This window comes from Polypterus senegalus, chromosome 10 (genome assembly GCF_016835505.1).
Source record: "Polypterus senegalus isolate Bchr_013 chromosome 10, ASM1683550v1, whole genome shotgun sequence".
Classification (NCBI taxonomy): domain Eukaryota; kingdom Metazoa; phylum Chordata; class Cladistia; order Polypteriformes; family Polypteridae; genus Polypterus; species Polypterus senegalus.
Genome location: NC_053163.1, coordinates 146,014,789 through 146,029,133, shown reverse-complemented (window position 1 = coordinate 146,029,133; position 14,345 = coordinate 146,014,789). Strand labels below are relative to the sequence as shown.

The following is a 14,345-nucleotide window of genomic DNA, read 5'->3' as shown; positions in this document are numbered from 1 at the left end:
TGAGTATGAGTTCAGTCATGACATTTACAAATAAATACTTGAGATCCTGAAAAATACTTAACAAAAAGAAGCATTTAAGATATAAATTACAGTGAAAAAGGCACATTTGAGACATAAATAAAACTATGGAAGGGCAAGCAAAAGTTAGTAGTGCCAAAGTCAGACGAGCAGAGGTCATTTTCTTTCTGGCAATCACAGCATGCTGTCCATTTTGCTGCTGCCTTAATGCACTTCTCCCTTCACTGATTGTAGGACACTGGAAGAGGCTATGAAGGGGCTGACTGTTCCAACAACCCCCCCACACACACCACCCCCACACACACACACACACACACCCCTAACCCCCGGCTTTACTGGTGGGTAGCTGACTTATTTCAGAGTTAAGGCACTTTTCAGGTAGTGAACTGTCCCCAAGCCAATTTTAGTGGAATGGTTACACTTGCCTACACTTAGATACTGTATGTCACTGTCAGAGTCTCTTACAGTTGTTTCACTCTCTTCATGTTCTTGATGAACTCATTTTAAAGTCACCGTCTCAATCCACTGCACTAATTCTCTTCATAATTTTAAACACTTCAGTCAGGTCTCCTGTTAATCTTCTTTTTCAGTTTAAGTGCAGGGACACAACTGGAAACTTGTTAAGGGTAAATTTCACACAAACATTAGGAAGGTTTTTCTTTACACAGAGAATCATAGAGTCGGACTTTAAGGACTTTCAAAACTCGACTTGATGTTATTTTAAAAGAATTGAGTGGATAGAACGGGTAAGCTTTGTAGGGCTGAATGGCCTGTTCTTGTCCAGATTGTTCTAATGTTCTTATGAATATCTGCATGTCGGATTTGAGACTGTTTTTTTAGATTGACTCTGCAGGTGTACATCTTTGTTCACACATTAGTGGACTTATTAGATTTCTAGGAATTATACATGGCTCTGCTGGGTTTTTGGTTATTTTTGACCTTTGGCTTTGTTCACACATACCCTGGAACCAGCAGTTTACACGTACATTCCTTGGATAGTTTGCATCTCTAAAATAGACTAGAGAGAGAAAGATTCCTTAATTATGGTGACATTGTTCTAAAATGTTATCCCGTTCCTGAAGTGCCAGTGTCTTTATGTCAAAGAATGGCTGCATTGTAACTAGCAGAAGCATTAAAACAAAAGTGAGGAAACAGCTGCCTTAATAAAACCTCTAAAGAGTTAGAATATAGTGCTGCGTGCCAGGGTGAAAGATTTGATAATGTCTTGCTGAAGATGAGCACACTGTAGGATGTGCATATGCTGAGTTTAGAAATGGGAAGACAGACGACATAAGACGTTCGATCACCTGGCAAGCACTAATTAACAACTTAGTTGGAACAGAACTGGAGCACAAGAGGCTCTAGGGTCTCTGTTACTGAAAACTATAACAAATACAGTATCCACCAAGTTCAAATCTCCCTAATATGAGAAATATGTCATTTTCACATAACCTTGGTGCCTCAGATCATGTGTATGGTACATTCATAAAGTACTCCGACCCCTTTGTTTTCTGCACACTTTAATGTGCTGTGTATTTAATTTTAAATTTCTGTTTTACATTTGCTATCTTTGCCCCTCGATCTACACTCAATAACCCACAATGACAAAGTGGTTTACAAATTTATTAAAAACTGAAATATTTCCATCCATCCTCTTCCGCTTATCCGAGGTCGGGTCGCGGGGGCAGCAGCTTAAGCAGAGATGCCCAGACTTCCCTCTCCCGGCCACTTCTTCCAGCTCTTCCGGGAGAATCCCAAGGCGTTCCCAGGCCAGCCGGGAGACATAGTCCCTCCAGCGTGTCCTGGGTCTTCCCCAGGGCCTCCTCCCGGTTGGAAGTGCCCGGAACACCTCACCAGGGAGGCGTCCAGGAGGCATCCTGGTCAGATGCCCGAGCCACCTCATCTGACTCCTCTCGATGCGGAGGAGCAGCGGCTCTACTCTGAAACCCCCCCGGATGACTGAAATCCTCACCCTATCTTTAAGGGAAAGCCCAGACACCCTGCGGAGGAAACTCATTTCAGCTGCTTGTATTCGCAATCTCGTTCTTTCGGTCACTACTCATAGCTCATGACCATAGGTGAGGGTAGGAACGTAGATCGACTGGTAAACTGAGAGGTTTGCCCTACGGCTCAGCTCTTTTTTCACCACGACAGACCGATGCAGAGCCCGCATCACTGCAGATGCCGCACCGATTCACCTGTCGATCTCCCGCTCCATTCTTCCCTCACTCGTGAACAAGACCCCGAGATACTTAAACTCCTCCACTTGGGGCAGGATCTCGCCCCCAACCCTGAGAGGGCACTCCACCCTTTTCCGGCTGAGGACCATGGTCTCGGATTTGGAGGTGCTGATTCTCATCCCAGCTGCTTCACACTCAGCTGCGAACCGCTCCAGAGAGAGCTGAAGATCACGGCCTGATGAAGCAAGCAGGACAACATCATCTGCAAAAAGCAGTGACCCAATCCTGAGTCCACCAAACCGGACCCCTTCAACACCCTGGCTGCGCCTAGAAATTCTGTCCATAAAAGTTATGAACAGAATCGGTGACAAAGGGCAGCCCTGCGAGTCCAACTCTCACTGGAAACGGGCTCGACTTACTGCCGGCAATGCGGACCAGGCTCTGACACCGGTTGTACAGGGACTGAACAGCTCTTATCAGGGGGTCCAGTACCCCATACTCCCAGAGCACCCCCCACAGGATTCCCCGAGTGACACGGTCGAACGCCTCTAGCGCCAACGTCTGAGGTTCGATTCCCGAGAGGGGGTGCACTGAGTATGTACGCGCGCTTTCCGATTTATTTTACCCTCGCGTCCCCTTGGTTTGAGATGTATGAAAAAATATGCGGTTAACGCAGAAAGACAGATCACCAATTGAAGCTGAAATATTTAATTTATATAATTATTAAGACCCTTTGGTGTGACACTCCAAAAGATTGATGAATTGCAGCCAAATCATGAAAGGTCTTGAAGAAAACCTGCTTCAGGGTGCAGACCACCTCAGACTGAGGCGACGGTTTACCTTTCAGCATGGCAGTGACCCAAAGCATACAGCCAGGACAAGGCTGGAATGGCTTCAGATCAAGTCTGTGTCTGCCCTTGAGTAGCCCAGCAAAAACCCAGACTTAAACGCCGCAGAACATGTGTGGGGAGACTTGAAGATGGCAGCTTATAGAGGTTTCTCATTTAGTCTACTGGAGCTTCAGAGTGTCTGCCAAGAAGAATGGGATAAACTGCCCAAGTCCAGGTGCGCAAAGCTTATAGAGAGTCAAACAGGAAGGCTTAAAGCTGGAATTACTGCCAAAGGGGTTTCTACAAAGTACTAAATTTAAGGTCTGAATACTTATGTACTTGGTACATTTAACTCTTTGGAGGCTTCATTTTTTGTTTTGTCTTAACTCCTTTTTATTACCTAGAATGTGAAAAACATAAAGCTAACAAAACGGTTTTTCAGCAGCACTCTCTTTGTCACTTTCCTCTAACAGCTCAGAATCCTCAAGTGACAGTGCAGCATCCGAGTCATTGACAACACACAACACATCTCTGGCAGAGGATTTCTTTCAATGAGAGCAGCTACTGGGAGTTAATGCCATGCTGTAATGAAAATGAATGGCAACTCGTTTTATCTCATGGTCTTTGCTGCTATCTAGTGAATAAAACTATATAATACATTCTAAGTGATATTTCTTGCAAGTTAGCCTTCAACTTTGTTTGTGTCGACTGAGTCTGACTCATGTTTGCGCTCGTATTCAGAGTTGTGCCGTGCAGCTTTCTGATGCACTCATCAGTGCAGTTCTGCGCAGATTGCTTTGGCCAGGAGTCACCTTGGTTATTTCCTGTGTAATGATAATTTTGGCTAATTAACAGACCGACTCCAGGAACCAAACCCTGGACAGGACACATTTCAAGAAGTTCCAAGAATAATACAGGGAGTGCAGAATTATTAGGCAAGTTGTATTTTTGAGGATTAATTTTAATATAGAACAAACACAGTGCTATCAGTCAATCCAAAATGTTAATAAACCTGAAACCTGAATGTTTCACAACGGAAATGTGAGTGTGAACATCATCAGGGGAATACATATGTGCGCACAATTATTAGGCAACTATTAGTGTGCAGATTTATTATGCAACTAAAGGAAAAATGAAAATTTTCCCATCTCACTTGTTTATTTTCATCTGTTATAGTGAGAATAATAAACAAACACCTCAAAATTTACAAATAAACATCTCTGACATTTCAAAAATAAATCAATCAATCAATGACCAATATAGCCACCCTTCTTTCCAATAACAGTCATAAGCCTTTCCATTCATGGAGTCTGTCAGTTTCTTGATCTGTTGACGATCAGCTTTTTGTGGAGCAGTGACTACAGCCTCCCAGACACTCTTCAGAGAGGTGTATTGTTTTTCTCCCCCGTAAATCTAGCGTTTAAGAAGTGCCCACAAGTTCTCGATAGGGTTTAGGTCAGATGAGAAAGGGGGGCCATGTCATTATTCCTTCATCTTTAAGGCCTTTACTGGCTGGCCACGCAGTGGAGAACTTCGATGCAAGTGATGGAGCATTGGCCTGCATAAAAATCATGGTCTTTTCCTGTATCACTGTTTGAAGAAAGTGTCTTGAAAAACTGGCAGTAGGTTTGGGAGTTGATTTTGAGTTCATCTTCAATGCAAAAGGTCCAACTAGCTCATCTTTAAAAATACCAGCTCATACCAGTACCCCACCTCCACGTTGGAGTGGAGCTCTGTGCCCATTACTGATCCACAGGTCCATCCATCTGGTCCATCAAGAGTCACTCTCATCTCATCGGTCCATAAAACCTTTGAAAAAAATCTGTCTTCAGATATTTCTTGGCCCAGTTTTGACGTTTCAACTTATGTTTCTTGTTCAGTGGTGGTTGGGTTTCAGCCCTCCTTACCTTGGCCATGTCTTTGAGCACTGAACACCTTGTACTTCTGGGCACTCCAGGTAGGTTGCAGCTCTGGAATATGAAAGTACTGGAGGATAATGGGTTCCTGGTAGCTTCACGTTTGATTCTTCTCAAATCTTTGGCAGCTAATTTGCGTCTTTTGTTCTCAACACGTTTCTTGCGACCCTGTTGACTATTTGCAACAAAATGTTTGATGGTTCTGTGATCACACACCAATATCTTAGCAATTCCAAAAGTGCTGCATCCCTCTGAAAGACTTTTTACAATTTTTGACTTTTCAGAGTCAGTTAAATCTCTTTTTTGGCCCATTTTGCCTGAGGAAAACTAGCTGCCTAATAATTCTGCACACCTTGATATAGGGTGTTGATCTCCTTAGGCCACACCCTCCCTCATTACACAAATACACATCACCTGACGTGCTTAAATCCAATAAGCATTCAAGTTAATACAGCTTGGAGTTGGAATATAAGCATTAAAAATGATTATATGGTCAAAATACTCACTTGCCTAATAATTGTGCACACAGTGTATAACTTGACTGCAGTAACAGCAGTAGCATAGCCACAGTGGGCCACAAGGACCAGGAGGGGGGAATACCAGTGTTCAGAAAAACTGCGGTGTCCACAGACAGGGCATACAATAAACTGAATGTGTAAATGAACAGTAAGTGGTATGTCTATGATTTATTTTTGTTTTACAATTTTTTTTTTCTGTCTTTTTATTTTTATAGGCATTTTTGTCTCTAGCTAAAGATATCAAAGCAAAAATGGACAAGAAAATGGTAAGTCCCATTATGTTGAGAGTGGAAACCATGTTGTGTTTGCAGTGCCATTTAAGAAATAATTCACTTGTGAAACTGAATAGTAAATTAAATCGAAAAAAAAACTCAAGTTTGGTGAATCATTGTTGTTCTACCTTTCATGTGGTGGTCCTCATCAGAGCCATTTTCATAGCTTATAGCTCTTGGTGGCTTTAATGACTGTTCTTGGAGAATCTTTGTACATTCTTTACTTTTTCCAGATTGACTGACCTTCATTTTGTAAATCAATAACAGACTGTTGTTCCTCTTTTCAAGTTGAGCTTTCCTTGCCATATCATGGACTATAACCACCAGAAATAATAGCTGTTTTATCTTGGTAGAGTAATATATTTTGCTCTACTTACCCCTATTGTATTATTAATATGTAGCCTTAGAATACCTAATCTCACAGACTTACCACTGTTTATAAGGTATTATTGTATATAACTTAACCCCACCTTCCCTTCGGTATCTATAACCTCAGGCAATTAGATGTAGTAAAAAGACAAGCAGGAGTTAAGTTACACATAAAATAATGTATTACTGATAATATTCATAAATAATAACAAAATGCAAAGTACATTTGAATATTGGCAACCATACAACCTGATAAAATGGTGAAGTGTAATTCAGGTGGCACACAGACTTGTAGTTTCTTAATGTCTCTAGTTAAGGCATCGTTGGTGCTCAGCTTTTAGCCACATGTCTGTTCAAAATGGCTGCCAAGCTGTGCTCTTCATTGTGTTGCCTTCAGTTCATGGTGTGATGGTCTTCTTCAGTTGTTAGCAAGAGAAAGATACTTCTACATCATCACAGGTTAGCAAGAGAGATGCTGCTTCATCATATGTTGGTTAGAGAGAGAGAATGTGGTTGAGCAAGCAAATGTATAGGTTTTCTGTCCAACCCCTACAGCCAATCCAGACAGCCATATCTCAGACCAATGGGGGAAATAGTACATCTTAACACCTGCAACCCCCCAAGACCATATGTTAAGCTAACCTGGCTTTGTGTGGGGGGTTAGAGAAAGACTTTAGCAAAGAAATACTCCTCAAACTGGTTTAAAACACATCCCCCCCAAAATCCTGTCGTAAAATTAGTCATAAAGGAGGGGGCAGGCACAAATACTTCGCACTAAAGTAACCCTAAATTACATTGCTTCGCCTAAATTATAAATAAAGACATACAAAACATTTATCAAGTTATATGCAAAATCTTACATCACAACAATAGCTTCCTGCCAGACAGTGCTATTTACATACTTGCTGCCTTTTCACAGCACAACTGATCAGCTCAAGTATATTAATTAATAAGGGAAGAAATGCCACAAATGAACATTTGCAAAGTGTATATAGTAATTAGGATGTGTTATTGGTTGCTTTTCAACATTTTCTAACTCTAAAGTGTACTAAAGGTCTATTTGAAAACTTTTGTGAGTAGGGTTTATATTTTTTGTTAAAAATTTTTGGTTTTAAAAGAAATTCATACAGAGACATCAGGTTGTGTATTTACAGTTTTCTTAGCAACAAATTTCAAGTGTTTAAGTAGAAGCCGTTGTACTAGGGTGTTGTGCCGTGTTAGCCATTATGAATGCAGGGAAGAGCCAAGCAAAATGCCACCTTTTATTGGCTAACTAAAAAGATTACAATATGCAAGCTTTCGAGGCAACTCAGGCCCCTTCTTCAGGCCGTTTAAGTTTAGATTTATGGAAAACATTGAATACATTGATTAGTCAGGTGTGACTCTAAACTGGTATTCTGTGTAATATTTATCAATCTACCTTAATAAAAGGATTAGTGTATTCTTGTCCGTCGGTGTCTCTATATAGTTGCTGTATATACAGTAGAATATGCATCTTGGTTGAGTTCCTATGACCAGGTTAGACAGTTTTGATCATGATGAAATAGCTTTGCTGGGAAAAATAAAAAGACGGTTCATTGATTTTAATAAACCCTTAAAATCATTAGACGATCCACCCATTTTTCAAATCTTATATTCCACTTCTGAGTAGCAGAATATGCCATATCACTCAACAGACATACCGACTATTGTTTTAATTATCAGGCTGTGCGTGCAAGAGTTGGCTCCTGTTTGGCATTACTTTGATTTGTACACATGTTCAGTTGGTTATAAGGGTCTGTGACTGTGGAAGACCCTATGCTGTTAACATTTATATATGCCATTTGTGTTGTATTCTTGAGAAATTGTAAATAAATGCCCCACAGACTCTGCCGTTTTAATTTGGCACACTAATGTCTGTTTCACACAATGGCATTCAAGCCTTCTGCTTATGGTGTACAAAAAATGTGCATTATATTTGGGGGGAAAATAAAGTGAACTCATACCTCACCCTTCCTTTCTGCAGATGACTATTTCATGTCATCAGCACACCTCAGAGATGCCCACCAGAAATCCACACTCTTGTTTTTTTTTTTTCCCCAAGTGTTTGGTGCTATGACATTTTAGATATTGCAGCACCAAGATTTGCTTACCCTTTGTCCTGTTCTAAATACAGCCATTCAGTTCATCAGTCGAATGACAAAACCTTGGCATATGTTAAGAAGTGCCTGTGTGCCACAAGTCTGTAGCTTGAAAAACAAAGCTGGGCATAAGGAACAAACAGATTGTACTTTGTAAATGCAGAGATGAGTGCGGCACAATGGAAGGATATTTGTCACTTGTCTCACTGGTGCAGAAACAAATAATGACGTTACAGTACAGGATGCAACACAGCAAAAGCAAGCAAGTTACTAAAGAGAGCAGTGACAGTTAAAAATAAAGCAATGGCCACTCCCCATGTCTTGGGATAGGCTCCAACCTCCTTGAATTGGATGAGACAGGCCTGGGAATGTTGTGTTATGAATCATTTTAAATCTCCACATGCAAGACTCTGCATGCGTTTTAGTGTCAGTTTCACTATAAAATGTCTACTGTGGGTGCGCTTTAACAACATGAATTCCAATACATTGTATGTACAGAGTATGGCACCCATAAAAAGTATTCAATCCCTTTCACTGACTTTTGTGGCAGTGATCAACTCTTGAATATTAATGTGAAAGCAGACCTCTACAAAGTGATCTAATCGTGAATCTAAATCTCATAAGTATTCACCCCTTTAGTACGACACCTTTAAATCCTCACTGGTTTTAGACGCCACTTAATTAGTTCAGTGGAGGTCATCTGTCTGGTGTTTCACTTGACTGTCGTCTAAATGCACCAGAATGTAGAAGGGCCAGCTTGCAGGTTGTCAATGTGATAGTCTAACCAACATAGTGAAGACACAAGGGGCTGCATCAGGAGTGGGCAGGAGAAGGAGTACAGAAAGTTAATCAAAGACTTTGTTAAATGGTGCGACTCAAACCACTTACACCTTAACACCAGCAAAACCAAGGAGCTGGTGGTGGATTTTAAGAGGCCTAGGCCCCTCATGGATCCTGTGATCATCAGAGGTGACTGTGCAGAGGGTGCAGACCTATAAATATCTGGGAGTGCAGCTGGATGACAAATTGGACTGGACTGCCAATACTGATGCTCTATGTAAGAAAGGTCAGAGCAGACTATACTTTCTGAGAAGGTTGGCATCCTTCAACATCTGCAGTAAGATGCTGCAGATGTTCTACCAGACGGTTGTGGCGAGTGCCCTCTTCTATGCGGTGGTGTGCTTGGGTGGCAGCATAAAGATGAAAGACGCCTCACGCCTGGACAAACTTGTTAAGAAGGCAGGCTCTATTGTAGGAGTAAAGTTGGACAGTTTAACATCTGTGGCAGAGCGACGGGCATTAAGCAAACTCCTGTCAATCATGAAGAATCCACTGCATCCACTGAACAGGATCATCTCCAGACAGAGGAGTAGCTTCAGCGACAGACTGCTATCACCGTCCTGCTCCACTGACAGACTGAGGAGATCGTTCCTCCCCCACACTATGCGACTCTTCAATTCCACCCGGGGGAGTAAATGCAAACATTAATTTTATTTTAATTTTTTTTTCATTTTTATTACTATTTAATTTAATATTGTTTCTTTGTATCAGTATACTGCTGCTGGATTATGTGAATTTCCCCTTGGGATTAATAAAGTATCTATCTATCTATCATATAGTGCCTTTCACATCTATCTATCTATCTATCTATCTATCTAGAACACTGCAAGGAACTCTTATGAAAAGCACAAGTCAGGGAGTGGCTGGAGAAGAGAAAACAAATTAGTTAAATTAGTTATTGAAGAAATGGAAAGAGTGGGCAGAATTGGAAATGTGATGGAGCAGACTGCGAGAGAGAACGGTCACCTAGAGACATCTGGGAACTCTGAAGGAGTTACAAGCTGCAGTGGTTGACACTGGCGAAACTGTGCAGACAACCCTCACAGCTTTATGGGAGAGTGGCAAAAAGCTACTTAAACATGACATCTAGACAAGTGTTAATCAGAAGGCAGGTGGGAGAGTGTGAAGTCAACTGGAAGAAGCTTCAATGGTCAAATGAGCTTTTTCGCCATCAGACTAGACACCGGGTTTTGAATACTGCACATTCTCAAAAACACATTGTCCCCACTGGGAAGCAGGGTGGTGGCAGTGTCAGGTAGTGAGGATGCTTCTCTGCAGCAGGCCCTGGAAGGCTTGCGAGGGGGGAAAAAGAAAGCAAAAAATGACAGAGAAAATGTGAAGGAAAAGCTGATGCAGTCTGCAAGAAACCTGCACCTTGGGAGAAGATTGGTTTTCCAGCATGGAAACAGCCCCAAAGCAGAACACAATAGCTAAATTGGAGTGGCTTCAAAACAACAATGTGAATGTCGTGCAGAGGCACAGTCCAGATCTCAATGCAATGGAGAACTTGAGGCAGGACTTGATAAAGGCTGTTCACTCGCCATCATCATGACACCTGGCAGAGCTGAGCAGTTTAGCAAAGAATGAGGGAGAAATGGCAGAGTGGAGATAGAGAAAGAGAGACCAGAGCACACAGACACAAGGCTATCGTGGCAGCCACTTAACAAATACTGATGTGAAGAGGGTGAATACTTGCGCAATCAGTAATTTTGTCTCTTAGATTTAGTGAGAAGTCAAGCAAAAATGACACCTTTTATTGGCTAACTAAAAAGATTACAGTAGGCAAGCTGACAATATTGTAATCTTTTTAGTTTGCCAATAAAAGATGTAATTTTGCTTGACTTCTCATTACATCGGTAATGGCTAACACGGTACAACACCCTAGTGCTTTAGATTTGTAATTCATTTAGACCACTTTAAAAATATCTCTTTTTTACTTTGACATTAAAGAGTCTTTTTATGTGCATCACTGTGAAAAAAGTCAAATAAACTCTGCCGAGATTGCATTGTGTAACGATAAAACGTGAAAACAACCATTGAGGTTAAAGGCACTACATCATGTTGTGTGTATCAGCACACAGTGCATTTCAGGAAGGTGTGTACACATTTGCTAATGTAAATCTGCGTGCAGTGCAGGTGGATCTCAGTTACGTGTTTGGTGGATAACCTCAAGTCCTATTAATTCCAAATCCTGTGCCAGAGGAGTGAGGTAATGTCCAATGTAACACCTCAGCCCATCAGTATTGTCTAGTTTCCAGTTTAGCAGAGACCATTGCATGACTATTAACATCCTTTTTTTTTTTTTTTTGGCTTTTCAGGAAGGAAACAGCCCGCTGGGAAGCAACCAGGAAGTGAAGATCACCGAGCACCAGAAGAAAAGCAGCATTTTCCGATGCTCCTTACTGTGAGGGACACGGCCTTTACACTGAGCCCCCCTTTGGGGGTCCTCCCAACTGGATCTGCACTTTCCCACAAGTGCGCACTCTGCCTCTCACCAGTCTGAAACCAACCACACCCAAACTCTCGTCCTTCCCTCACTCACTCCCCACCACCTCCCACCCCCCGCCAAGAGGACAGCCACAACATTCCTGCGCACCGACTGAGGGCTCTGCCGGAGAAGCTGCCATTTCTTTTGTTACTTGTACTGTAGGCCGTAGTCATTTTTGTGTTTTTTTGTTTTTTTTTATCCCAAATTTGGATGGCTAGTCTTGACAATCATGACCAGGTTATCAAGTGTATTTCTATTTTTTACATCACATTCACCCAGGTATCACCCGGCTGGCTTACTTTTCTTGTCTATGCTGTGATCAAGAGTCTTCTATTTTTGTAGTCTGATGTAACTAATGAACACAAACGGCACATTCCTCCATGTTGGTGTTGGTGTAGAACCTTTTCCAGTCTGCTGAGCCATAGCTAAGATCATCCTTTTAGAGCACTGAACCCAAATTAAGATTGTGCTCAGATGTCTTTGGTTTTATTCCACACTTGGGGGTTCTCTCTGTTGGTCAGGGTTGACAGCTTCTGGACCACATTGTCGCAATATGCAAACCACCATTAAACAATTTTTGAACACCAGAAGTCACAACCCAATACAGGTGCCCTCATGTAGACTGTTGAAGAATGAGTGGCAGGTTCCTAGTTGGGGGGTGCGAGTGGCTGTAATGTTAAATATCCAAATTCCCCTCTCCATTTAATTTGTCTTCCTCTGCTGCTGGTTACCTGTTCCCAGGGCGCTATACTGTCCGTCATAATTCAGGGTGCTGTGAAGCACTTTAGGATCTTGATGGCATTTTTGTATTTATTTTTTCTAAATGTCTCAGCCAATTCATCTAAAACATCATGTTATGCTTGACAAGTGGAACGTGGACAAGCAGCTACCAGCCACTGCTCATCTTAGCTCGTGGTTCTGAGTTTAAGTTGTGTGACCTGATGAGGAAACCATTCAGTCCTCCATCACAGCCAGAAGGGCAGACTTTCCTTAAAAACCTCAGAGGAGGACAACAGCCCCATTTTAGTCATCTTGCCCAATTTTACAGCCAGTGGCATAGGACTTCTTATCATTTTGGGTAAAGATCAGTGACGGGCACATCATCAGCACATGGTACCTGGAGAAAAACACTTTTTTTTTTTTGCCATATCGATGGGGATTGAATCGTTTGAAAATAAAGCATACAGTAACTTGAATTCTTGAAAATTTCAACTACTTTTAATTTTCTTTAGTCTTACCCCAAATTAAAAGACCAGATTGTAGACATTTCTTCTTATGTAATTCTGATCAGTTAACAAAACATTCTGTACCCTGTCCATGCCTTTGGTCGCTGATTTCACTCATTTTTATAGGACACGATGTAAAGCTGACGCATGGATCAGGCGTTGGGGCTCAGTAGGTGAAACCCCAATACCTGGGGATGCTTTAGGAGCCAAATTGGTACAACATCTGAGCAACTAGGCTGGGAGACTCTTCACTGCAGAGCTTGGGGTCTGCCTGGTATTTGTGTTACTGTAACCTAATGGGGGGAGTAATCCATTCCAGTCAATTTCATACTCCCTTTGCTGTCTTGAAGAAGTTTGAGGGGGCAGTGTTATAACATAACTTGGAGAATTGTATATCCTCATTACGAGTTTTGCTTTTAAAAGAATTATGGGTAGTTGATAAAGCACAGCAACCAGTTTCTTCTTGGCCAGTTGGCATCTGCAATACGTTTGCCATCAGTTGCATTCATGCTTGTAAATGTTCTTCACTTTGTTGCTTTGCAGGAGGTGCTGAAAGTCACATTGGGCATGCCCTGTTCTTGCTAACACTTCTCTTAACCTTCCCGTCACCATTTTAGTAGATGTTTGGGGGTGGGTGGGTTGTGAACAAGCTCCTGGTGAAGCTATTAAGTGACTCTGTGGAATTTCCGCTATTGGGGTCAGATCTCATCCGTGGGCAGGGGGAACTATTGGTTAAAATTATATAAATATATATATTTTTTCTAACAAAACATATCATTGACATTCCTTGGGCTTGACCACTTCGTGGGCAGAACTGTATTTTGAAATCAAAATTGTAAATAAGTTACAATTGATCCTATTATACTTTCTTATTCATCTACAGCTTTGTAGATACCTGTACTTTGATTTATTAAAAAATGATTCTTTTTAAAAAAAAAAAAAAGTTGCGTGCATTTTGTTTGCTGCATTGTTCTTAACTGTCATCACTAAAAGACTATCTTCTTTCTTGTTTTTAAAGTTGATGAATACATAGAGGCAATTATGTGACTTGGAAAACCATAAAGGGCCTTCAAGAACAACACACCTAACAAAAAGAGGAGTGAAGCCTACTTGATGTTACCAGATAAGCCAGTTGTTCCATTTTTTCTGTTCGTGACAATTTAAAATAACACATGTAAAGGAATATTTCATCCAAAAGTGAGACACTTTTAATGTTACCTCATGTAGTTTGTAGTGGTAGGCGAGGGAAAAAAAAATATAATCTCATATTTTTGTAGAGAGTGACAGTGCTGCCTCTCTACAGTAAGGAGACCGGGTTAATATCAAGGGTGCACCCTGCATGGAGTTGGCATGTTCTCCCCTTGTCTGCCAATGTTTCCTTCAAGACAAGCAGGTTAGGTGGATTGGTGACACTAACTTTACAGAAGCTCTGTATCTATGTATTTATTTAAAGAGCTTCTCTAAAAAGCCAAATTTCACCCTGGGAACAAAAAAAAGTATTTAGTGCCTTAGCAATATATCTGTCATATTGTACCTTTTATATTTATCTATCTACCTATCTATCTATT

General features: G+C 41.4%; 1 protein-coding gene across 1 annotated transcript in view; it reads left to right on the top strand.

Annotated features, from left to right (window-relative positions):
- The window catches only part of rab8a (RAB8A, member RAS oncogene family), a 72,350-nt gene extending 59,617 nt beyond the window's left edge, over nt 1–12,733 (top strand). The window contains exons 7-8 of the mRNA XM_039766995.1: nt 5,678–5,728; nt 11,382–12,733. Of these exons, the coding sequence (XP_039622929.1) occupies nt 5,678–5,728; nt 11,382–11,471 (141 nt within the window). The 3' untranslated portion in view covers nt 11,472–12,733. The remainder of the gene's footprint in view (nt 1–5,677; nt 5,729–11,381) is intronic.
- Nucleotides 12,734–14,345: the final 1,612 nt, after the last annotated feature.